Source organism: Rhopilema esculentum, chromosome 12, assembly GCF_057945365.1.
Source record: "Rhopilema esculentum isolate cy_ngs chromosome 12, ASM5794536v1, whole genome shotgun sequence".
Lineage (NCBI taxonomy): Eukaryota > Metazoa > Cnidaria > Scyphozoa > Rhizostomeae > Rhizostomatidae > Rhopilema > Rhopilema esculentum.
The window spans coordinates 10,187,113-10,213,890 of record NC_142826.1 but is presented as its reverse complement, the minus strand read 5'-3'; the positions used below and the strand labels follow the sequence as shown (position 1 = coordinate 10,213,890).

Here is a 26,778-nt window from a genome sequence, read left to right as displayed (position 1 = left end):
AGGCTATTTAGGGTCTAAGGATTTTGACTTTAGTACTAACGGTTCTTGAATTTCATCTTCCTTCTACATGTAGGTTCCTTATAAAGTGGTTCCTTATAAAAAAGCGTCTATTAAATACGTATAGGCAAAATGTTTGACAAATCTTGGTAGGCAGCAAACAATATATGTTTTTAAGACCCCGTTTACACTGTGCCGGATAAAATTTATCCGCATAAAAGTTGTTCGGATTGATTTGCGTTTACACTGTGCCGCACAAATTTTGTCCACTTTGCCCTCCCGTTGACACTGAACTAGCAACGAAAGTAGGGAAAGCTGACAAGGATGCCAATTTTACGTGGACTGGCAAGATACTGCACTTTTAACACGAGTATTTATCGACAACAAGGCAGCCAAGATGGCGAAAGGTCTTGATTGGGAGACAGTGAAAACTAAATAGGAAGAAATAACCAATCGCTTTCGAGCAAGATACGATGTGGTTAAAATTTATCCGGATAAAAGCGTTTACACTGTACCACATAGCTATCCAAATTAAATTAATCCACTTTCCTAGGTGAACTAATTTTGTTCGGATAGCCGCTCTTAAATTCGTGCGAATAGCGTGGGTCTAGTGTAAACGCGACGTCTATCTGAACTAATTTTGATGCGGATAAAATTTATCCGGCACAGTGTAAACGGGGTCGAAGTGTAACCCCAAGTATTACTAGCGTTTGGTAGGACCAGCCTTTGGGGAGAACAGAGCGACATTTATAAAGCATTGCTAACAAGGAGATTAATCCATCACAAATTCATTTCGGGCCGACCTTTTTAGTAACCTTTGGCGTGGCGCCCTAACGTCCCTCTGATGTGCGCCCTTGGCATATAGAACTTTCAAGAGGCAAAAGGGGAAATAATGTACACCCTCATTTTTGTAAGAAACTAACGTACGGGGCTTGTAGGCATTTTGCTACCAAAAGTTCATACATATTTCTTCATTTTTTCGGTAATGCACCCATGGTAAAGAAAATAGTATGTCTCTTTCTTGAAGGCCCTGTGGAGTGTTTCAGTATACAATGGTGTTCAAGATCAAAACTCTTTTGTGTGACTGGTAAATTTCTATAAAAATTTTCTACCAATTACAAAAGTTTCTCAGGTATCATATAGAGCTGTTACTAAACTTTGAGCTTTTAGTTTTTGAAAAAAAATGCGAGTACTGTTATGCAAAAAATTGTGTAATCGAATTGAATGCATTTAGAAACATCAGAACTTACATCGGAAGAATCTTGGCAAAAGAGTTGTAACAAACCTTTAATAGAAGCTAATCAAAGAGTGAAAACAACACCGGCGCACAGGAAAAGCTTCAAGAGAACGAATTAAAAATATTTACCCATATTGATAGGAAATTCTATCTTCGGTAGTCAAAATATCGGTTTTACATCCTAAAAAAGGATGAGGGCGAGTTTCAAAACATTGTTGAAGTCATAATAAAGTATCCATGAAAAACGGCTTTGAAGTGAAACATTTTAGCCGAATGTATTATTTACATTCAAATGCAATGAAAAAACATGTTTTTTGGTTGAATTAATTTTTGTAAGAGTAAAAGCCTGCTTATTATACAAATTACTTTTATCTCGTTGTTATACTGGAAGATGAAAGAATCTTACATAAAATATGATTTTGCTTTGAAGGTCGAACGCTAAATATCAGCCCTTTGACATTATTGAAGCATCTAGAACAAAGGACTCTTTGATTCGACCAACATTTAACATCGATCAGATGTTTCAATTTGACCGGTCGGTTCAGATCTTTAAAATAATTAACAAGATATGTCCTGAGAGTCTGCACGATAAATTTGCTGAAAGATCCACGATAAGCAAGTATGGTACAGGAAACATTAAACAAGATTGATCTCCAAATCCCAAGGCTAAATTTATGCTTCAGTAGAAAAATTTATAATTACACTGGTCTAAAAACCTGGAATTCTATCCCAAAACACATAAAAGAATCAAATACAATAACCCTGTTTAAGAATGGGTTAAAATGTCATTTCCTAAGCTGAAGAAAAATATTTCCGCAGGAATCCAAGGAGGGAACATTACTGGTTTTTAAATCCGTTTATTCAAATTATCAACTGTATTTATTAATGCACTTTATTTGTTACAGGATGACGTCAAATTATTAACTTTTATTTGTAATTAGAACTTTTATAATTGATACTGAATGGATCTCGTAATTAAATAATTATTAAATAAAGACTTATGAATTTGCTCGACATATAAGGTCTTAACCAAGTTATACATGGCCTCTTATGCTTTACTCTTTCTTCCGAGTTTTCGAGTTTTCGAGTTTTTTTCTTCACTTTATTTTGAGTTGGTAAACGTTCACTACTACCTATACTAAAGCTAATTAAAACCAACTAAATATATTAACAATAACCGAATCTAACAACGCAACAAAAATAGACGAATAACTAATAAGATACATCAATGTACAGTAGGTTCCCTGTCATTTTATATAGCCCACTTGTCTTATAAATGGCTTACAAATGCGTCATGAACAAAAACTCGCAAGCATAATTTTGATACTTGCTTTAAAGGTTTTTATTTTTGAGCTTGAGGTCATTTCTGTGGGAATCGAGTTCCATACTTCTAGCGAAAATCAGCCCCTCCTGAGGTTATAGGGTGATTCAGTTATTCTAAAAATATCCTCCATGAAACTTGGGTTTTCGTGATGAATAGTTTTGTAAATTTCTGTTGCAAGTTGTTGCTTTAAATTCCTTGTATGGATTGTAACCGTGTTTTTCTCTGAGCAGTAGTTGTTCAAAACTAGATGAAAAATTGCTATAGGCTATTCGCAATGCTCTTTCATGAATGTTGTTAATAAGTTTATTGTTTTCCCTACTACAATACATCCATACCAAGGAATAGTAATTGAAGAATGTCAAAACAAATGTTTTCATCAAAAGTTGTCTTTTATCTTCGTTAAAATAAGGCGCTATTCTTGCAAGTGCATTTATCGTTTTTCCTGCTTAATTACACATACTTTTGATATGGTCATCAAATTTTAATTGGTTGTCTATCGTTACGCCCAGCAATTTCACTTTGTCTTTTTTTTCAACATTGTTCGGTTTTGCTGAAATCAAGTTTGCATTTGTCTCCATTGAGCTGCATAGCATTGTCTATAAACCATTGGTTTATGATATTGATTTCGTGTTATAGTTTAGCTGGTATGTCCTCCTTATCAGTACCTTCAATCCAAATGGTATTACCATCAGCATAGTTGCAAAGTTTGTTTTGATCTAGGTTTATGAATATGCCATTAAAAAAATTGTTGAAAAAAGGGGACCAAGGACAGAACCTTGGGGAACACCCGTTTTTATTTCTTTCTATTCGCTAAAGTTAACATTAATTTTCACCAGTTGAAATCGCCCTTTTAGGTAGTCTTGGATTAACAATAATGCATCTCTACTAAGTCCATAAGCATTTGTTATAATGAAATAAATTTTGGGTTTCCGGGACAAAGAAAGGGCGTGGTCTAACACTTTCCCAAGGACTGCGCTTATTACCCATTCCCACTCAGCGGCACCTAGTGTCGCCATTAGCTTTCCTGGGCTCTGCCGCCCCCCCCCACCCCAAGTGTACCAGCAGTACTGTATTTACCACTTTGCTTCAGGAGCTCTGTGCTCAGGGCCTAAAAATACTCCAAGCTTTTTTTAGGGGCGTGGCTATGCACTAAAAGCATTTTTATGCGAGCAAAGTTTCTCCACCATTCGCTTTCAGTTTTATTTAAAAAAATGCAAAAAATTAAAGAATAACTAAGAATTTTTAAGTCCTTAAATTTGGCCGTCGGTTCAGAAATTTCAGTATTGAGCCACATGCGTGTAACAGATAACATCAAGACAAGCAAGATGGTAACGCACATAGAAAGCTTTTTGGAACTCATTGCTAAGACAGTTTTTTATGAAACATAAGAAAAAAAATTGCGCTTACAATGAAAAAACTGAGTTATTGTTCCCAGTTACCCTTAGTACCAGAACCTAATACGATTTGAAAGAGGTATACCTTTTCGTTAATAGGTCCTTTATTTCAAGGCTCTGGCACCTGAATAATTCCCTCTGTAAGATTTTCTACACCCAAGAATCGAAGAAATTTAAATCAATTTATAGTTATTCTAACAAGTTTTTAAGTCTTTAGCCCATCGAATTGCTTCTTGGAACTAATCCAGGAAACTCTTTGAGTTATGACGTCACGATCAATATATGCATGGAGAGGCCTATGCTTCCGCTCTATTTGTCTTTTGCATTAAATTTGTCATCATCAATAGACTCCCTTGAAGGTATTTTATAGTGTTACATAACATGTCTTTAGGCAGTAAACAGCTTTTAATCTAGCTCTTTCAATAAAAGGAAGCCTTAGCTTTCTTTGTGCTCGACTAACTATTCAAAGTCCTCGCTGTGCTTCACTAGCCGGTCTAACATAATTTGCCCTAGTGATTCTGGCTTATAATTCGTGACTTTACCATCGTCAGACGCAACAAGGGGAATGATTTTGAGGTCTATATTCGGATCATAAAAGAATGGAATAGAAAGTCTGTCTGTCGTTCCGTCAAGCATCACCCTGTGCATCGTTGCTTTGTACGAGCCACCACTCCAGCGTTCAAGGACCTGACCAATGTTAACGACAAAGTAACCCTGTGGTGGAATTTGAACATCGAGCCACACTCTTTTGTCTACATCCACTGACTTGTCCAAACAGACCTGAAGACCAGGCTTTCCGTCACCAATCAAAAGGGTAAACATTCCTGAGTCACAATGTGGCCTAATGCCATAGATTTCCAACGATGCGTCTGATCTCTCTGGAAAGTAATATGTGAGGCCTAATAACCACGTTGGCATTTCAAAATACCCAGGCTGTTCAAAATAATCTTCTTCTAGTCCTAGTGATACGGCGAATACTTTTCTTAATGATGGAACAACTGTGCTGAGAATTTGATTGGTGTAATCCTGCATGATTTTCTTCCAACCAGGAAGCAGACCTTCCTCGGGCCATGGAGTCATTCCACTACCTGAATACCCTTTCGAAGTAACTGCACTTTTTGTTATATCTGGACCCATATTATAACTCTCTCGTGTATCTGATTTGAAATTTGGGTCTTCAGACACCCCTCTGTAGCCACTGCCAGTTCCAGGAATGCTCTGACCGTTTATTTTCATCTGCGTCAAAACTGAATTGATTAACTTCTGTTTTTCGTTTGATTGCAACTTGAAGAACTGTTTTGCTGCCTCGATCACTGATGGTATAAACTGCTTGATACCATCTGGCATTTTGAGTAAGAAAAACCCGGTAGTCATGCATTCTTGCTTGATCAATGATGCAACTTCCTTGAGCTTAAACGGATCTTCATTCACACCAGAGATGTCAATTAACTTTAAAGAAAATGACTGTGCCATATCTACGAATATATGAACTATATAAGAAGAAAATACAAACTATGAACTTAAACAGGCAGTGAATTGAATCATTCTTATATCATTAAAAACGTAAATACTTGCAGCATTAAAATTCATGACGTCATTTTTATCTATTTATTTATTTATTTCTACTAACATCTAAATTTGATAACAGCGCTCTACGAAACAAAAAGCTGTTATAAGTGTGCGCAGTGCGTTCAGTCAAGTAAAATTAACACTAATGAAAAATAAAGCTACTAAAACGTAAGATGGGCGTAAAGCTTTTAGTTGGATAACACCTTCGGACTCGGATTAAACGACTATTTTTAGTTTGACACAAGAGAGACAAAATGACGATATCTGGACGAATATCAAATTTGGTTGCAACTCACTACTGACTGTTTTAAGTTTTGCAACCTTGTAACAACTTTGTGGCTTTTTGGCGTAGCAGGAATAAAATGTTTTTTAAAATGAGCATAGGAAGCAATCGAAATTAAGCAATTAATTGTTTATATTTTGGCTGTGAGTCCCAGAAGTTGTTTTATACAAAGATATTATTGTTCACAATGCTTCTAATTTGGAAGCTTTTCCAACAAAACTAACAGATTTGAAGATGTGGTAGCATACCCAATAGAGACGGACTTTTGGTAGCAAAACAGCCCTAAATTTTAAAAAAGTGCCTTCCAGCCCTGGCCCTTGGTTTCTCATAGAGAAATGACTATAGGAACGCTGATTAATGATGTTCCTTTATTTAAATTTGATGTTGAGAAGTTCAACACGAAGCCAGCAAGAGCAATGTTGGGTGTTGTGTGCTGTTGTGTGTTGATGAGTCTCCTTTCTTGAACATCCTGAGGGTCTAGCTCCCGAAGGTTTGCTACTATGTTGCAGGGAACCCTAATGTACGATAGAGCACATCGCTTGAGAAGAAGGGCTTACCAGAATCTGGGCCCAAATGCAGCATGGCACTGTGATGGGTACGATAAATTGAAGCCATACGGCTTCCCGATACACGGTTGTATTGATGGCTGGAGCCGCTTTGTTGCCGTGAGAATGAAAGTTTTGCCTTGAAAAAGAAAGTTTTACCGTGGCAACTGTGGGCCACCGTAGATTTTTACATGCTCCAAAAATTATTCAAGATGGTTGATTCATTTACAGCACCATAAAATTGAAACCACAACACCACAAATCAGATTTACAATTTCACAAAACGACAACAAAACCACGTTAGAATGTGGGTGAACTATTTACTTTTCCTTGGAAACGCGTTTAAAAAATTCATTACCCAAGAAATTTAAGAAACATGTAAGAAACTTTTGATAGCAAAATTGTTTATGTTCAGACGGGAACGCAATCGTTCCGTTCTGCAATTTGCGCGCCAAAATAAGCAAATGATTTTTAATGCGTATGTCCATAACGGAGATAGATTTCATCATTTTGATTTATCTCTGAGCCATCTCTGAATTTTTTTAAACAATTTGAATAAATGGAGAATACAAAAAGCGCCCCAAAATAAGCAAGCTCGTGGGAAAATGGAAGCCAACCTTAAAAGGAGGGAATTTCAAAGTTCCCAGAATGGTGTTGAATCTTTTAAATGGACTGACGACGAGATTCAGCTGCTTCTCGAGGTGATGAAAGACTACAAGTCCATCCAAGCCCCAAGTAACCACAATTACCACAACACAGACGCATGCGCCAAGGGCAAAACTCTCTTATCGTTCCATTTTCTGGACCAGTTCTGCGCGTTCACACGGGAACGGAACGGAACGATGTCATTTGAAGCGTTCCCGTGTGAACACAACCCCTGAGCGTTACGCTTTTCGGAACGGAGAAGAACGGAACGGAACAATTGCGTTCCCGTGTGAACGGGGCCATAGATGGTGCTTTCTTCCGTTTCTGGTAATAAATGCAAATTTAATGTCCTTACAAGACTTTCGTTTTGCTGTAACACCTTCCAACACAAGGCTTTTCTTTTTCTAGAGAAAACATAGCCATCGCCATTCCCATTTCTACTTGCGCAAGATATAATATTTTCCTTTACGTAGACCTGTGATGAGGACGCGATACACCTGCTGTTGCCGTTCAATTATGCTCATTAAAATTATGAAAATATCTTTATCACAAGAAGGTGAGCGGAAGATAACTTTTTGGGTAACTTGAACTTTAACGATAACTATAACTCATAGAAAAGATTCAAAATCTTGTTTCAGAACCTTGACGATGTTCCTAGCCAGTTTTTCTGATTTAATTTATCTGTGAAGGATGAAGTGGCTTGTACACAGCTGATGCATTTGGTCATTGGTCAGCATTATGTAGGTTAACGGGAACTTAGTTGTTAAAATACTTAGAGCAGCATTTTTGTGATTTTTTTCAACAAAGAGCCAAGACTTCCTTATAAGGTCAAGGGTAAATTGTGATCACGTGACCCTTTTTAATTGAAACCGAGCATACTCAAAAATGGTTTTATCCATGGTTGTGAAGCAAATAATGTAACTTGTGTTGTATCCAAAAGGAAATATTTAATTTTCTCCTCCACAGAGGCATAAAGTCTCAGTGCTAACTGTTTCACCCCCGTTTCCACCCGTTAGACCCCAGCAGATAACCGTTCGCCATCATTTTCTGAACCCCTACATATGTGGGTACTTAAAAATAACCACAGCAATTCGTGCACTTTGAGGTTAAGCTTGTCAAATAGTAAACCTTATTGCATTGGCATTCATTCAATTGTAATATGGTTGGGTTGTTTCATTCTTTATTTGAGAGATTTCTCAGCATAACGGTTATATGACGATTGAGCTTACCGAGAGCTTTAAAACTCTACTTGCGAGTTATTGTTGCAGTCAGTGGCGGATTCACATGGGCGGATCCAGAAAGAATTTTGAGGGGTACTCAGTTTTAGGTGGGGCTGGTGGCATGCCCTTCAAAATTAATGGTGACTAGAATTCCTTCCAAATGTTGAAAGAGCAAGGGTTTTCAATACCTGATTTTTAGATAATTGATTTGCAATTAAAAAAATTATCTTTTCAACTTCTTGCAATGTGCTATTTGAAATTGAACCAATACATAAAATACAAAAAAAATGATAATAAGAAACAATTACAATTGATTTTCTTTTAGTTGAAATGAAAACAATGAATATTTGATTTCTTCTTCCATCATTCTGACTACTTTATCAACTTTTTTAAAACACAGCTACTTCAGATGTAGATGAAATAAATAGCATTAATGTTTTTGTTAGTTTATGCACTAATATCTGGTTAATGGTTTTGGCAAAATGACAATATTCTAGGCAACCAGTAGGTGGGTAAAGCTGAGCTCTTGGCTACGCAATTAAGATTCATAAAAAGTTTCATAAACACTTAAATATTTTGTGGATTACAACAATAAAAAATGTTTTCCAAATCGTTTATGTAAACCAAGTTGGAAAGTTGCATTGGAGTGGTCTATAGACAAAATAACCTTTTTTTAAATTTATACAATGTTCTAATGCATCTAAGTTTGAAATCATTTTTTTCCTTTCTTTATTTAAAGTTGGTACAATTTCTACCTATGCATACAAGCTAACTAAAACCAACAAACCAACCAATTAAAACAAACTATTAACCATGCCTGGCATCACAAAAGGTAAAGAAAAACAGGATGCTCACAAATACATGATTTCCAAACTTGTTGCTGAAAATTAGATCCCAATTTAAAACTTAGAAAGTTATAAAAAATTGGTTCTATCAGTCCTCTATCCTGACCACTAACTAAACCCCTCACTAATATCTGCTACCAATTACTTTGGAAATACTTATTCAAAACTTTTGGAATTCAAAATAAATACCCAAATATCAAAATAACATATTTTAGAATAAAGATAAAGGTAAGGAGCAGGCCAGAACAAACTAGAAAACTTTGTGAAAAAATCTCAACTTCAATTTTTTATAAACTTTGTAAGATTTTCATCTTCTGTTTTCATCTTATGTAAGCTTTACATTGTTTGATTTATCACCTTCCAATTAAACATTCTGATTTCCTCTCAAATACCCAAACTTTAAAATAAAAGATTTAAGTAAACTGCACCTGACAAAAAATCTACCTTGCTGTCATCGAGTATGCACAGTGTGACATGTGCACACAATAGATTGGAAATGCACACAATAGGTTGCAAATGCACACACTTTTTGCTCACACAAAAACAAGATCTTGTCTAAAGCTGCCATGCCCTGCAGACTGGGCTCTCATTTGATTACAATACAAACGGAGGGTTTATAATTTCATTTCTTGCATCAAGTTTAAAAAATCAAATACAGCCCTCACAAAATTACACACGCTTTCGTTCTGTTAAAATCCAAAAGCAGGAGTGGCGGCATGGGGGGGCAAGGGGGGGCTTTAGCCCCCCCTAGATTTTTGTTAGCCCCCCCGTCGGCAGCCAATCAATTTTTGCTTTCTCAATACCGTCGGCACTTGATGGATGTCACCCGGTTTACATGTTGTTTGAATGACATAAATAATCGAGGAGAAAACTGCACTGGCTGGTTTATGGTTTTCTCAATGGCTTTTCTTCGGCAATTTTATTATCAAAGTGGCATTATATCCTGTCGCTTCCGTGATAGCTGTGACATTGTTTCATGGTGCTCCCTCGCATGACCCACAATACCATGGTGCTCCTCTCGGTTGAAATTCCTGTTGCTGCTTGGAATTCATGTGAAACGTGCAGATGCTTGATTTGGATCATGTTTTGGACCGTTTCAAGGAAATTTACCCTAACAACAGCAACATCACGCTGTTATAAATAAAGTCTTTAATGAATTTTCTTCTTAAGGGATTCTCTTTTCGTTTCAAGGCATTATTATTGCCAATGAAAACATTTCGATCATGAGCTCATTTTGCGTAATAAATTTTTCAAAAAGCACTTCTTGTCCTTTTTCATCAACTATTTTTCAATAGCATTGTTCACCGCATAGCTTGCGACAAAAAATGGTTTAGAGAAAACCATTGATTAACTTCTTCCACCATAGATAGGAAGAAATATTCAACAATAGGCAATATTTGCGCATTAAGTTTCTAACAAGGCACAAATTGCCGAGAAAATCTGGTGGACTCCGACACAGGTTGGAAAGTGGGGTACGGGAAGGGGGCAAGGGAGAATTTTGCACCCACAACAAAAGATTTTGGAAAAATGCTCTATTACTTTGTAAAAAAGTGGGGGCCATGACCCTTCGGCGCCCCTTCATTGGAGGTGCTTTCAGGGGCGTCGCGACTGGCGGGTTGTCATACCCACCCCAATAGTATCTCAATAGGAAATTTCAGGTAAAATCCGCTTGGTGGAAGAAACGCTTTAGATATTTCAGAGACCTTCCTGTCATAAAATCAATAAAGGATCAAGCAATCTTAGGTAAAATTGTGCCTCGTGTTCATTTATCCTAAAGTTTCTCAGTAGAAGCGTCAACTGCAATTCACTATGAGCTCCACATTCAAAAGGCATGCTAAGATGGAGAGAGGGATCTAAATTTAGAAGTAACTGACAACCTGGTATTTTTCAAGACCACGGCGAAATTGTTGTTTTTATCTGCTGTAAAAAAGTTTTGCAAAAAGACAATAATTTTCAATAGGATTAGGAGGATTGCTTTAGTGGAATCTGCTTGAAAGAGTGCATTTTCCAGGGAACTAGAAGCATCACAATTCGAAAATTTCCTCCCCCTTCGGCGGCAACCATGGTGCCGCCTCAGGTAGTAACTATATATTTTGCCCGTCTCGATATAGAGATTTGACTAGACTATTAGGAAAGTCGGTTATCTTACAGAGTTAGATTGACAAAATGTATTGCAGAGGTTTGTGGCACCAGCTAAAAAGTTTCAGGCAATAATTTTTTAATCAGGTAAATTTGCATTCCACAACCACCCCCCCCCCCAAGGAGGCTTGCCTCGCGATGGCCCTGCCTGCTATATGGGGCAAATCGAGTTTTTTTTCTATCGGCAATTTGACACATCCAGCGTCGGCAGTTACGGAGAATATGTACTTCGGCACCTTGAATGTTTGTCTCTAGCGCCACCCCTGTCCAAAAGAAAAGGCTTCAGTTATGTTGTGAGTGCCGATCGCCATTTCTACACAGTGAAATGCTACAAAACGCTTCTTCCGCCTGCCTAAATAAAAATTTGAACTACGTCCGCGGCAAAAGTGATATCAGAACCCGATCACAGGTATTCAAGCTCATACATTAAAGCCGCGGAAGTAGATAAATGTGACGTAAAATCATTCATTTTCATTGTTCTGATTGGTATATACTATTAATTTTTTTTCAAGCTCATATATTGATTGGCTATAGTTAGTTTGCGAAGGACTTAAGCACAGACCGGGGATCCTTGAAATTTTACAACGATGAAGAACTGCACAATCTGGTCCGTAAATTAATTCGCTTTAAAAATCCAGGAACGAGCCAGAAGTGCTCAGACGGGAGAGAAATTAATTTTGGAAAGTACAAGGCCTAGTCCCTACCTTCCTTGCGCCTAAAATTTAGTCCACTTTGGTAGGCAACCTTATCTGCACATATGTTAAATTTTTCATAAATTGTTAGCGATTTTAACTGTTTGTAAACTTGTGTTTAAAAGTAGAGGTCATTTTCATGCTGTAACCAGCTAAAGGAATTTATTAAGGTCCTGTCCTCTGTTTGGCAAGAAATCGAAGCCATTCTTTTAGAATTCATAATGACATTTCCTGGTTTGGTTTACAGGTTTATTTTTCTTATTTGCCTTGGAATCATGATGAAATAATGTATTTTGTTAGAATTATCAAGCACCTTGTTAGAATTTGCCAGAAAAATATGGGAACACGCCCATATAAGAACCAACTTAAATTTTTGTCTAGATCTGCCACTGGTTACGATTAACAGTTAAATTTCCGACAGTATTTTACTTACCAACGCTGTGCTTCCTACAAACTGCAACAGTTCATCGACTGACAGGAGAATACAGTAGTGTGGTGAGTGCTAGAGGTAATTCAAAAGATCAATAGAATAGAGGCATGGCAACACTTAAAGGCTCTTGCGCAACTGGCATGCTTTGCTTAGCGGCAGTTGGTTTGTATTTTCATGGGTCGCAAAGAAGGAACGGGGGAACGGGAATTCGGGGAACGAAGAATTTCCGAAAGCAGGAATCTTTGTAGTGTTATACCACTAGTTTTATATTTAACTTAATTACGTGATGTCCAGCTACCTAATGCTTCGATGTTCTTAATAGTTCTGTTCCATTGTTCTTGCTTGCACAAAGGTTATGCGAATTGAGTGGATAACAAATCAAACGCGTTTTTCTTCCTCTCGTGTTACTTTCGATCCACAACTGGATATAAAATTTCAGCTTACTCTTGGTCATTATCCGATGTTATACGCAGGCAGGTGCCACTGGAGGGCTGAAGCCCCACCTTTTGAAAGATAAGATTTTTGACCGTCTTTTTAAATATTTTTATTGTTATTTAGTTCAATTTCCCCCAAAGTCCAATTTCTTGCCGCCGTCTCTGATACTCCAAAGAGTGTCGGAAAAAAGTAGTTTTGACTACCGATTGTCCTCCAAACATAGTTCTTCCCATCCGCTAATTTGCCTATGTGGTCATGCTTAGCAGTCTTTTTGAAATCCCTCCAGCAGTCAGTTTTGCTTCTTTCTTACTGCAAAAGGGTGTGAAGCTGTTACAACTGACAACTAAATACGAATGCCCTGATCAACTCAGCTAGCCCCGCCTTTCTCTTTCTTTTTACGCAACCCATCCAACTGCCCCATTACCTTGTATGCATCTGATTTGAATGTTGATTTTATTTCTGAGTCTGTCATATTCTGAATTCCGACCACCGCTAAATGGATAGCATGTCTGACAATAAGGTCCATTTGGAACAGTGTAAAGTACTTTAACTCCTCGCCAGCTTCGGCTGGGTCTGGAGTCAATGACTGCCCCAGCTTCGTTAAGGAAATGACTTGGTCTGGTGAATCCAGAAGTGGATACCACTTACAAGCAATAGTTACTGCAAGTTTTCCAAGAGTGGGTGGGAGCTTTGGAAATCCAGATTTGGTTTTCTTTTTTCCGCATGTAAACGAGCAGTCTTTATCGCCTGTTAAAACTCTGTCGGCAAGGTCCAAAGCATCGTCTGGAATGCATGGTATTATCATTTCCTTCAAACAAAATCCAGCTACGATGTAATAAAGATAGAGAGCAGCTCTTTTTCGCTCGGTTGCATTCAAATGTGAATAGAGTTGGGGAACTTGTATCAATGGATGACCTTTAAATGACGGTTTATCAAAACTGTAGAACGAGATGGGTTGACCTTTGAAAGTCACTAACATCTGTGGCAAAATGTCCAGAAATGCAGTTATAGGCTGTAATAAATAAATTCAAATAATTATCAATGGTGATCTATGCAGAAACCTTTCACTTTGTTAATTTCGTTAATATATAACATTGTCTGCTTAGATACTGAAGAACATGCCACGAATAAACAACAAAATATTTCGAATCAAAATTCCTTCTTGAAATTTCAAATTTGTTTTTTCTTACTTCGTCTTCACTTTTTGTAGATAACCAATTTTTTAATATAAAAAAGCATTAGAAATGATAGATTATGGTATAGGGTACAATATAAAAAGAAAATGTATAGCCGCAATTCTGGAACGATACAAATAATATATCCAACTACAAAATCATCGTTTTTTCAACTCCTGAACTATTTACAAAATAATATATATCTTAATATGGTTACTTTATTTTTGGTAATAATTTGCTTAGTATAATTTGATAAGCATTCCTTAAAGCAGGTGTTTACCTTTGTTTTGCTAACAGATTTGTCAAGTAGTTTGAAGTCTCGAAATCTTGATTCGATTCTCAAATTAGCTTTGGCTTTAAGCAGAGTAGAGTCAAAGCCAGATCTGCGAAGGGAGGTGAAAGATAGAAAAAAACCAACAAACCTGCAAGTTAGCTGGTTGCAGAAAAATGACAACGAGTGCAAGGCCACCAACAAGGCCTTTGCATCTCCAGGTCATCTTTCTTGGAGAAAACGACGACTGAAGCGGTAATAGAAAAAAGAAGCATAAATATCTATAATCATAATTAAGAATGTACTTAATGAAAACAGCATGCAGAACAATGGATCTTCGTGCTCACTGAAGCATGAGCGGGTCTTTCCATTGAAACTCGACAAGGATGTTTGGTTTCAATACTTCAGCTTGGAACACCTTCAAGTAAGCATACCGGTTACTGATGCATGGTTCCTAAAGCCTATTTGTTTCTGCTGCAAATTATAGGAAGTCAGACTATTACCACAAACATTGTCTCTCATCAGAATATTCGCAATGAATTGCCATGGGCAATGAGTCCATTTTAACAAACAATATTGCTGGAGTTATTCGAACTTCATGATTTTCATTTGGTCATTTTATGCTTGATTGCCAATTTTCCAACTCAAATATACCATCAGTTTCAATATGATACATGTAGCCCCATTGTATGTGCTTATCATAACACCATGTTCCGTCAACAGTTATTGAACAAGCGTGTATGTTTCGTACTTGACACGGGTTCATTGCCTTCAGCAGGATAAATAAATTGTACTCTAAAGCTTGGTTTAAGACTGTTAGAGGTCACGTTTTTTATCCATGATGGATATAAAACGGGCCTGGCGATAGACTTTCTGGGCCAATGTACACAAACCCAATAAATATTCTTGACCATCTAGTGAAGACTACAGAGGGTTATCAGGCTATCAATGCTCAAAACTGGATGTCAAAAAAGTTGGTTTGCTACGACAAAAAACGAACCACTGCCATCTTTAATTAAAGAAAATAATATCATATCGAATCAATATTTGTATTGCTAAAAAACATTTTTACAGTGTTTGAGTACATTACATCAGCAAGTTCTTCAAGTTCTTCTCCTCTAATTGCAGCCATAATTTCAAGGACTTGTCTAAGAGTGAATTATAAGCTCTTTAAACAAAAGGAATAGCAGAGAAACTATCAGCAAGTTCATCTGTTGTAGCTATACCGGAATAAAATACAGAGACTAAAGAATAACGGTGACTCTGAGAGCAAGCCTAGGCCAATTTAAACAACCAAATAGCCAAAAAAACCCACAATAATCTGATTACCAAATTCAGGATCTTAAGGTTTTTGAACATTCCAGACGTGCTGTGAATAAAATAACGTGTAACCTGGGGTATCCCCCTTTCTTATCATTTGTATGCAATTAATTTGTTCCTATATTTGTCTTTGTATAATGTATTAATTTCCTACGTAAATTTATTAGTTTTCCTGCAACAAATCTCGTACAATACATTCTTGTAGTAGGCATTGTTAATGTTTATGAATTCTATGTCGTGAAATTTGAAAAATATAAACTGAATCGAATGTAAAAAGTTCTTTGATTTCAGTTGAAACAGAAATTATTGAGAAAGAAAGGTCATTAACATGAACACCAATTCGTTATACAAAGAAGATCTTCGTGTATTGGTTTACCTGAAACCTGAAAAAGTACTGTAAGTAAATAGAATTACTTTTCATTGTAAAAGTATTCTTACAAAAAGACGATAACGAACCTAATATGTGCTGGCTCGTTCCTGGACTTAACACAAAATCCTTTCTCCCATCTTTCCTTTTTCTTAGAAGGAAACTGTGTTTTCACCAAAGATGATCCTGCGTGGGTGTTACGAACCTCGCACCAAGGTGCATCTTCAAAATAAGATGAAGTTAAATCCATTAGCCTTGAAAAAGAATTGCTGACATTATGAAAGTATCAACTAATACACCCATTACTTCTCAATTTCCATTCAATTCTACATTAACAAATCTACAATATATAAGTAAAGAATGGGGATGAAGCCTTAATTAATGGCATATTCGTCATTGTGTGTCGAATTGGTTCCTTATTTTTTTGTTAATGGCTCTATCCATAAAAGAAAACAAAAATAATTCTGTTCCAGTAAGAATTGTGCGATTATCCCTACCTCGTTCCTCAACAACCAAAATTAAGCGGAACTGCACCAATTTGCACTTCATTGAATCGAATTTCAGTGCCATATTGATCTTTTTTTGCTTACAAAAACTTTGCCTTATCAATATTTATTCGAAATATCACTTTTAATTTAAATGCTAAATTGAACATTATTAAAGCCAAGTTTTAAGACATGCTTGCATGTATACAAGTTATATTTGGTGCAGTCAGACAAAATTAGTAATGGTAGAAACATTGTTATGCCTTTCCTTTGGAGGCTAGTTTTAGAGACCACAAGCTTTGGAACTTTACTTAGCGCGAGACATTGAATCCAAAAGAGATGCTTTCAAGCAGAAATCATTTATTCTTTTGTTGCAATACCTGTCTCTATCATCAATCTATCTATTGGAATAGATTTCAGAGTTTCCAAATTGTCAGCCGTCTTCAAAGAACTGTCAAGAAAAGAGATGCTTTTTAAAAACTCATAACAATGCTATACTTAATGAAATAGCAAAATAGGCTGGATTAAGAATTATTTGTCTTAACGTAGCTACGAATCGAGCTTGCCGATGGCTAGCAAAAGTGCATTGCAGACTTTTATGTCTACTTTTATATATCCAGAAAGATTTTTTTTAGTTTATCAAGTTCCCAGTCGAGCTTGGGACCCTTCACCAAAACTTGTGATTCTGTCTATTGGCAACATGCACCAGTAAACCCAGAATGTGCCAAAATTATAATCTGGCAATTTTAGAATCCGTTTACATAAAAAAACCACCAAAGTGTAGATAGAAAGTGTTCGCTTTTACTACTAGTAATATTTTTAATAGGTTAAAGACACTGATGGATGGTTTCTGACTGGCGAATTTCAATTCACAACTGGGTTTATATATTTCCTAGCTTAGAAGTTTCGATAGTTATTTTGACGTTTTACATTTTGAAGAAATGAAAAGTCAGACGAAATCCTTTAGTATGCTTTTTTCCTGCTTTTTCCAAAACCATTTAAATTCTGTACCGTCAAATAAATTTTTGCAAAAAAATATTTTCTTATGTTTTTAGAATCACTGAATCTTAGTCTAAAGTCCTCATTCTAATGGGTTAGTTTAAGCTCGAATAAATCATTCCAAAGCAACGCAATAACAGTCATAAAAGTGTTTTGAGAGCAATTAAACAAACGGAGAATACAGAAATGAAACATGTGAAAAGTATTACCAGCCAGTTATACCAATAAAAAGTCCATTATCGAGCAACTCCTTTGCTTCGGTCGATGTTCCTGTGAAGCAATGGGCCTAACAAGGGAAACAAATCCAATAAATAAAAGCCTCAAAAAGGCTTGATAAAGAAGATTCCACATAAATTTTAAGTTTTGTATTTGTTTCTACCTAGCATCCCCAGGTAGTTTTCTGGTCCTTCCTCTCAATGTGACCACACCTTGTGATTCCCATGCCTGGAATTACAGAGAGCTGGCAACTCTCCTCACTCTGGGTGAAAGTTTTGTCTTGCCACTGACTCAAACCACGGACCCTTGGGTATGTAGTCAGCGCCTTTAACAACTGAGCCATCCTCGCACCTAAAATTTTCAGTTTGTATTCAAGCATTGCTTATCGGCTGCAGTACTAAATGTATTTGTAAAGGCATTTTTTCTGAATGTCTTCGTTAATTTCAGTGTACGAAAAAGGAGACTTTAGAACAAGTTTTTATAAGTTGAAAAAATCAGTTCAATAGTTATCAGTTCAAAAACCAGAGCAAATATCGCAATAAAAATCATAACAGGCAGTACAAAATTCCAACTTACAACTCCACCGAAAAACTTGTCCCTGTTTCTTTTAAGGATATCTAAAGAACAATACGAAATTGGGAGGCAATGTAAGAAATGTGAAGGAAAAAGCTGCCAACAATATCAAATGTTGACAAGAAAAACAGAAAACGTGATTTGCATTTGTTTTAGCTAGGGAGAGCCATTGTGAAATAGGCACACGGTAAGGATGATTGAATATCAGTAAAAAGAAGATAGCACAGGCAATAGCGGATCTAGCTAAAATGTGCACTGTGCTTTCGACAGACATCAGTAGCTGTAGGAAGCATGGTATTGCTTACCCATATAATAGGCAGAGGGATAGGAAAGGGAAAATGACAAACATCATTAGAAAATAATCGGGAAATAATTCACAAGCAATGCTTTTTTGTTTCTTACCAATGAAATCACTACAGGCGTTTCTCATATGAAGGAACATTGGAAGTTTCGTTTCTTCGGCAAGATCAAATTGCCTTTCAAAGTACCTATAAAAGGAAGTGCAAAATCTGTAAAAATATGGTTACAGATTAAAGATTTCCTGCAATCACAACAGTATTACATGCATAAAATAACAGTCGATGCGCTAAAGAGAGGTGCCATACTGGGTAAACCCAAGCTGAGCAAAAACAATGAGGGTCAAACCCATTATCCTTCAGCCCAATAAACACTTTCAAGTGTCCTGAAGTCGAAATCTGGACTTAAAAAAGGAAAAAATATTTAGAATTTATTGCCTTTTTTGGTTATAGTCTTGTTCCAGACAGTCTCATCATAGCATGTTTTAAATTTGCGAGAAAGCTTTTCTTTCGAAGGGAAGAGCTAATTCAAGGATTTGTGATTGTTGAAACAAAGCAAAAAAATTAACTAAAACATAGAAATAACTAATTTTCCCAGCACAATCGATGATCAGTCATGGTCATGGAGATCATTTGATAGTCTATCTATGCATGATTATTAAAAAGACTTTCCTTATCAGCTTTTTAAATAAAATCAATGTTTTTAGAGAAACTATGATAAAATGGAGATAAATACCGCATCTCCTACCTCAACTGCGTAGATCTTGGACAAAAATGTTCCCTGTCATAATCTAGACAATAGAAAATCGTTAGTTAAGACTTTACATATCTTGTAACTTAGAGGAATTACTGCAAGACTTATGGTTGGGAAAGTATAAAACAAACGAAAAATTTGATAACTACAAATACCGAGTTTTTAATTTGAGCTTCAGATTGCTAAAACTAAAGAATTGATGGCAGCATAGAGATACTAAATTATGACGTCACAAAAATATTCAATTAGAAATTTTTAATTTCGATCACATAACCTTAAAGGGTAGATGTGCGTAATGAAATACCTCTAAATGTATGACATTAGTAAAATTTGTTAGTAAATGTATGACATTAGAGATATGGTCGCATAAGCAGAGACTCTTTTCCTAGCAAACCTTTCTAATTTGGTTTTGGTTCATAACTTTATGAGCAGCAATCCATTAGTAAACTTAAAACCTTTAATCGACCACATCCCACTCGCTTTTAACATATTCTTAACTGATATTTCATATTGGAACAATTCATGGTGCTTTTTATAATCATGTGGCTAAAAGTAAAAAATTTGAAAAAATATATTATCTATAACGTCATACTAAAGAACTTTATTGAGGTAAAAAATCAACAAATTAACTTGTTTTTGAACGATAGATGATGATATAAGATTTTTACGAATAAAAAAAAATATTATCAGACAAGTTGCATTAGCACATTCAAAACGTTTTGACATATTTGAGCAAGGAAAGAGACATTAATGTTTGGTTGAAATAGAAGAAAAGATTCAATGTGTAAGTTCAAAGATACAAATCAACTAAATTATCTGCCTAATGTGTTTTCACTATAATCTTTCAGCAAAACAATACTTAAAAAAAACGTTTGTCTTTAAGCTAAAACGTTAAATTCGTGTAAGATTAAAAAATAAGTTCAAAATCAATCTGAAATGTAAAGAAATATTAGATTAACAATATATGCACCTCGCCAACCAAAAAGAACAAACTTACCTAGGCCACATTCACCAATCGCAACTATTTTGTTTTTATTTTCATTGAAAACTTTCAAAAGCTCATTATAGTATGAAACTGGATCATTCTTTGCCTCAAACTCTCCACATCTTGTTGGGTGACAACCAACAGTTGTAAACAAAGAGTCTAGAAACAAAGAAGTCACTGTTAGGGAATGACAATTGACCTTTTACTAGTTAAGAAAATAAATCCAAGAACATTCATTATTCAAAACATACAAAAACGTAGGTTTTTGAAGAAAGACAAATGTGAACCATTTTTGGTGGTACAAAATTTGAAAATGTCTTTGAGAAAATCAAACTTTTTACAGTATATTAAAGCTTTTCGTCTGGCACTGTTCAGGATATAAAACGTCAGAATCAGACTCGAAAAGATCAAGAAAGAAAATAAAAATACCCAGTTGTGGATCGAAATAGGCCAATCAAAAAAAGCGAGCACATGACTGGTATAGTTACCCAAATTACCCATGGAGTCCAAGGGTTAAAACGAACTCCTGCTAGCTGAAAAGACGTGCATTGCCAATAATCTAAAACATGTCGTTATTATAGTGAAGTAAGAATTTCGACGAAAGTCTTGTGAGGAATTGCATTCGTTACTTGACATTGGTCCCGTAAATTCTTAGATAAGAGCCGTTTTGTTGGTTTCATCATGTCAAAAGAAGAAAGGCAATGGTTGGCTCCAACTGACGCAAGGTTTTGTTGAGAAAGGCACAAGATCCTGGACGACCATCTAATAAGTGGAATGAAGTGACCTCGAAAGATTTACGCTAAAGTAAAATCATAACAGAACTTGCTCAAGGTTGTGACCATTGAAAGAAGCCTGCTTCTCAAAATGATATCCTGACCAATGAAAAGAATAACATCAGGCTGTATATGATACTGATGATGACGATGATGTTGATGAAAATTTTGATGACAATAATGATAATGGCGATGATGGTTTCTTGTTTTCCATAAAATCTGCTACTTAAACTTGCTGCTGGAGACAATCTCCATCAAACAAATTGAAATCAAATGATGGAAAATGAAAACATTGTGACAAAATACCTAACCATTGGCTTCTGCGACTTTTAGAGCATCCTTGGTTTCTGAAAGTCTACCAGCAGTTATAATAATCTAGGATTTTATAAAACAGGAAACATTGGTATTAATACAATCGAATTTGGTTTTTGAACAATCATAACATAACAAAGGAACAATTGACGTATAAATGGGACTAAATTACAGCAATGATAATGAACGACGGCAAATAAGGATACAATAATACATAGAAAAAACCAGATTAATATTGTGCTCCTACATCCTTACCAAGCTTTAAGTTCTTATCTGTTGAAGAATCGCCTTTCAAAGCTTGTGAGGGTCAAGTAAACAATTATCCTCTTGGCTCATGAGCCAGACAAACAGATTGTTTTGGGAAGCAATTGGGTTGAGGGGTATCTTTCATAGATTGTGTCTTACAATAATCTAACATTTTTCGGAAAAAGCAGACATTCTACACCAATCGCATTGGCCCTTCAAAATGCTTATACCAAGAACTGGAAGAATAAACAATACTATAATAGTATACAGTATAATAACTATTAGGTTTTGTACAAAAAAGCACACGGTCAAACAGGTTGCTTAATGTGTTTGGAATACTATTGCAGCCACAACATTCACTTTCCCAACAAAAAGGCAATTCTAAAAATCATTTTTTCGTTATACAACATCAGTCCTCTTACTTTTTCTACTCCATTTTCTTTTGACCTCTCCAAAACATCTGTGAAATCATCTGTAAAAAACAAAATATCCATTAAGTGACAGATTATTTGAACTGCTTACAATACAAGTATAGGAAATCTTAATCATTCAAATGAATTTGACAGGCACTAGAAAACCACATTCTTACCTTGATGAGCTGTTTTTCCATGATAGATCCCTCTGAATACAGGGTCTTAAAAGCAAAAGACAACATCATACCAAAGTCAAATACATTGAATTAAATAACCAACTTATTATCTTCAATATAAATTTATCAATTCTTTGTAGATAATTCGTAAATATTCACAATCAAACAGCAGCTTGGAAGCTCAATACTGTATTTATGTATAACAAGTGACAAAATATCTTTCAAAAATCTTTAAACTATAAAACCTGTTTTAATCTACTTAGAGAGCTCACAAATTACCTGTCAAATTTGCACCAATATCTAAAAATGAAATGAAAATAATATGAGTGCTTTACATTTATGAAAAGAAATATACACATAAATTACAGTTGCAATGACAAAAATAGTTCAACTTAAATGTAAATGTTATATCAGATATATCTAAAAATATATATGTTATATCAAAAAATAATATGTTATATCTAAAAATAGCTTTGCTTTATAGGGGCTAGGCTGTGTAACATACTCACTGTGAGCCTTTGCTACAAATACACAATTGTAACAGATATTTATTAAGTTCTTTCAGTCAGAAAACACTGGTTTTGACAGCAAGTAGCTGACATAAGGCCATGTTATATTAGGAATATCTGTACAGTTTAAAGGAATACTGTGAAACTATCCAACACAACTTGTGACTTGCAGCAACCTCCTGAAATCTTGCTCAGTCATCCATAAATTTAGCATCCATAAAGTACCTTCATCAACTAACCAATTGAAATCATTCAAATGATTAACTAACTCAAAAAGACTTATGTGGAAATTCTCAAGCATAATAACAGATTGCCAACACAGATATTGTTCAGCCAAGCAAGGCATATAGCTGCTTACTAACAGATAAGCTCACTTTGAAAATTTGAGAAGTTGTGTGCCTGAAATCATACATTCTTAGCTACTTTTAGAGGTGTTGATGGTAAATGTTATTATCTATGGACTTTGCCCAGCCAATGCAAAAGCGCACAGATGTGTGCACAGGCAACATATTGCAGGTGCGCAACAAAGTTTCCAGTCTGGCATGAGTTTGTTGGTAAATTTTCAGTTTATGCAAAATATCCCTGGTTTATTGGTTAAATTGTCTATCAGTGGGTGAAATAGAACCTAAATTTATCTTCATATATATGTCAGCGTCAGTAAATTTTGCTACTCATGACCCCTCCCCCCTCTTGTCTGAAAGGTCAAGCTATGCCACTCTCTATGGGCACGCCTGGTTAAAGTAGTCAGACCAGTCAACTCTCCTGGGAGCCTCAAGGTTATGGTTGCTTTCTCCCAAGCTCCCAATTTTTTAAGATTTTCTCTATGTTTCTTTCGTATTTTCAGCAGAGGTATTCTTATAGCAAAAATGGTTGCAACAGTGTTCTTCATGACAATATTTTTGTTAGTGTTTTAAGATTTTCTCTATGTTTCTTTCGTATTTTCAGCAGAGGTATTCTTATAGCAAAAATGGTTGCAACAGTGTTCTTCATGACAATATTTTTGTTAGTGTTTACCAATTGATAAAAAACTCGAAAAAACCATAACAAAGAAGTTTCCTATTAAATTTTGTCATCAACTGTTTGCCCAGCATGACTTTTTATGGGTATGTTGTCTAAAAATTTAACATAAAAATATTTCTATTATTTCATTTTGATTCAAAAAACTCCGGGGATCTCCCGGTTTTTGGCCAAATTTCCCTGTTTTTTCAGAAAAAATCTAAAAATCTCCAGGTTAAAAATTTTAGGTTGACAGGTCTGTAGTACTTCATATTTTATTATTACTCATTGCACAGACCAACCTTCAAACTACAAAAATCTTAAAATTCTTTTATTAAAAAAAAGTGAGCTTAAAGTGCATATGACACGAAAATTTTTATTCGCCCCTAAGACGTAATCGAGTATTCTGATCACGAAAATCACCATAAAATTTTCGAAAAACAAACACTTTCGTAATTACAGCCGTTTCAAGGTCGATTTTTTGCATCAAATTCTGTCACAAGGGATTGGGTCGAGTTTGACAGGAAGTGACGTAAAGTAGTTGTGTTGGTGAAAATTTAGATTGCTAACTAACAAGAAATTATACGGCGGAGTTTTACTTGCAAGTTTGCGAACATGTCTCACGGCAAATATTCAAGCTCGAGGGCGTCAGCTTTTGACGAAAGTGAAGGGGAATAGCTTTTAGGTGCTTCTGATGGGCTATTTTTGCCTTGGAAGAACGAACCAGTCTTTTTTCTGCGGATAATTCAGACGCGGAACCAGGCGAAGTTGGCATGGCTCGAAGCTTTCATGACCGGGCAGAGGACGAAGGTGGAACACAACAATCCGAACTGCCTGATCGATGGCGAGGAATTTTTACTTTGAGTCAATGGTGAGTGAAATAAGTTGTCATTGTGTTTTTTAGTGTTATAAATTCAGTATTCCCTGTACATCTCTGCTGTTTTTAGGCCACCATTCCCTGATCATAGCGGCCTAGCCTATCGCGTTGTATGGGCGAATGAAGAAGAAGTTAATCTGTCTAGAAATACAAATTCTGCTTGGCACCTTCAATTCTTGGAATTAGCAAATTTAATATTTTATTTTCATTAAATCTAGCAGAAAAGAGTATATCATATACATATAATATATATATGTAATGTTATGATCCTGCCGATTCTAAAGAATGTAAGAGAAACTCAAATCAACCATTATATTAAGTCGTACAATGTTTTTGTTCAATAGGTATCTCTGTGCAATGGCATACAGTCTTGGTGTCTGTCAGAGACAAACGTAGATACTTCAATTCCAGAACTTCTGAGAGATTCAAAACCTTGTTGATGCCAAAGCAACTCCATCTGTGCAGAGCTTCCGTTTACGCTGCTTGCCTGTGAAGAACGAGGAACACAAATTTCAATGTTTACATTTAACAACAAACATGATCCAAGATTAATTTTTTGGTCTTTGACCAAGGCTGACCAGGTCAAAGACCACTATTTCTGTTATACAGAAACGACTGAGTCCGTGATTTAATTGAAAGTTTTTATATCATGTTTTGCATTTTGCATCTTTATCCCATAGAATATCATTTCCCTGCTTGTTAAATATTTCTTGAGTTTCCAACCCCCTGCTTTTTGAGTTTCCAAAACCTTTTTCGCTTTTGTATAAAATATTGAAGTAGTTTACATTTGTTTAAATGGTTTAAAAAATAACTTAAAAATTGAATATTTGGGGTGTTTGTATGTATTAAAAATGGTGATATGGACCCCACACAGAAAGGCAAAGAGCCCCTTTTTCATAAAATGAGTGCCCTCGGTGTTGTCGAGTCATTACCAATAACGTATCTCAGCTGTTACACAATATAATGTTGTTAGGCAGTTATAAAAAAAAATAGGAATCATATTACTCACCATGCTTTTTTCATTCTTGCTTCGTTCTTTGTCTTGTTTTGGTTTGCGAACTGAAGGTAGATCATCACGTCGAAAAAATGTTTTGGTGTTTTCGGTGTCAAAACCAGGAGGAGAGGGAAATGTACGGGGAAAATCAGTCGGAAAAAGGTGCTCTTGAATAAGATGATGGCTCGATAGCTTCACGCTGCATTTTTAATAAGTAATACCAAGCGGCGAACTTCTGTTGGGGCAGGTTTTCCAGGATGGCAGTCGAGCACAACGGTATCTTCCTCAAGGGGGTATTTGTTCCCTAAAGTGATGCACAATGGTTTACCGTAACGCACTTACCTGTTTTATAGTAAAAGTTTTCTAATTATCATGTTTTTGAATAAGCTTTTCTTGCAAACTAACTTGGGTTGGCCATATGATAACATTCTGAGTTGCGAAATTAGGACCATAGCCGGCTCACTTTATTTCAATTTTTATCAATTTTATAATGAACCAAAAAAATTTTCTTAATTACTTTCCGACCTTTGATGGCATTGCTTGAGTTATCTAAATAAAACTTATTACAATTATGGAGGAAAAAAATCTTTAGGGGTACAACAGTAGTGCCCGCACATAGTGAAACCATACAGCAGCCTTGTTCTATTCAACGGATACACAACCACTTTACGTCACAGGGGTCACGTGACCACAGGTTCGACCGCGTTTTCGTTGTGACACATATTAGCTCGAGTGGCTGCTGGAAAACCCCGTTTTTCGGGGAAAGTAAGTCGCAAATGAAAAAACTAAGTTCACCACCGTTACCAGCGATGTTTCTTTGATGATTTAAGCGAATAAAAATTTTCGTGTCATATGCACTTTAAGTCTAAGATAGAAAGACAAAAATAATGTGCGTGATTAGCGAGAGAGCCAACATGTCAACATTAAAAATGAGAAAGATTTTCTGCTGAATGATCGTCAATCAACAATGATTATAAACGCTTAATGTCTAGCAGTTTCAATATGCTAACAGCTTGATAATTGAGTTAAGGTTTTAGTGTAAGCAGTTTGCTTTTATTTTCCAATTGGTGTAAAAAACCATTGTATTATATTCTTACCAATAAACTTCAGTGTAGTGACCGCCATTCTTTTCATTTTCTGGCATTGAGGTGAATTTATCTAGCATGTTGACATGAGAGCGAGACAGCGGTGAGCCATGGTGATATTGTATACAAACATGGCGGCCAGTTAGAAATCTGTTCGTGGTGATAACTTGGATCTCAAAAGAATGGTAAGTATCATTATGA

The 26,778-nt window shown here is 35.9% G+C and overlaps 4 protein-coding genes across 4 annotated transcripts in view; 1 reads left to right on the top strand and 3 right to left on the bottom strand.

The window, feature by feature from the left end:
- Window positions 1-1,222: 1,222 nt before the first annotated feature.
- LOC135681699 (uncharacterized) lies at window positions 1,223-12,453 on the bottom strand. The gene is made up of 2 exons (XM_065196278.2): window positions 12,324-12,453; window positions 1,223-5,427 (listed from the first exon to the last, which is right to left on the bottom strand). Exon 2 carries the CDS (start codon window positions 5,423-5,425, stop codon window positions 4,412-4,414), a length of 1,014 nt encoding a protein of 337 aa, XP_065052350.2. The 5' UTR covers window positions 5,426-5,427; window positions 12,324-12,453; the 3' UTR covers window positions 1,223-4,411.
- Window positions 12,454-13,122: 669 nt separating this feature from the next.
- LOC148958754 (uncharacterized) lies at window positions 13,123-15,206 on the bottom strand. The gene is made up of 2 exons (XM_089111866.1): window positions 14,353-15,206; window positions 13,123-13,767 (listed from the first exon to the last, which is right to left on the bottom strand). The coding sequence occupies exons 1-2, from the start codon at window positions 14,425-14,427 to the stop codon at window positions 13,123-13,125; spliced, it is 720 nt and encodes a 239-aa protein (XP_088967992.1). The 5' UTR covers window positions 14,428-15,206.
- Window positions 15,207-15,211: 5 nt separating this feature from the next.
- Window positions 15,212-26,670, bottom strand: LOC135681701 (deoxyribonuclease TATDN1). Its single transcript, XM_089111865.1, has 13 exons — window positions 26,590-26,670; window positions 22,396-22,416; window positions 22,117-22,161; window positions 21,950-21,999; window positions 21,281-21,344; window positions 20,209-20,355; window positions 19,206-19,248; window positions 18,564-18,649; window positions 18,165-18,205; window positions 17,582-17,658; window positions 16,754-16,824; window positions 15,978-16,110; window positions 15,212-15,349 (listed from the first exon to the last, which is right to left on the bottom strand). Exons 1-13 carry the CDS (start codon window positions 26,624-26,626, stop codon window positions 15,232-15,234), a joined length of 933 nt encoding a protein of 310 aa, XP_088967991.1. The 5' UTR covers window positions 26,627-26,670; the 3' UTR covers window positions 15,212-15,231.
- The window catches only part of LOC135681698 (dynein regulatory complex subunit 5), an 11,030-nt gene continuing 10,903 nt past the window's right edge, over window positions 26,652-26,778 (top strand). The window contains exon 1 of the mRNA XM_065196277.2: window positions 26,652-26,762. Within this exon, the coding sequence (XP_065052349.2) occupies window positions 26,760-26,762 (3 nt within the window). The 5' untranslated portion in view covers window positions 26,652-26,759. The remainder of the gene's footprint in view (window positions 26,763-26,778) is intronic.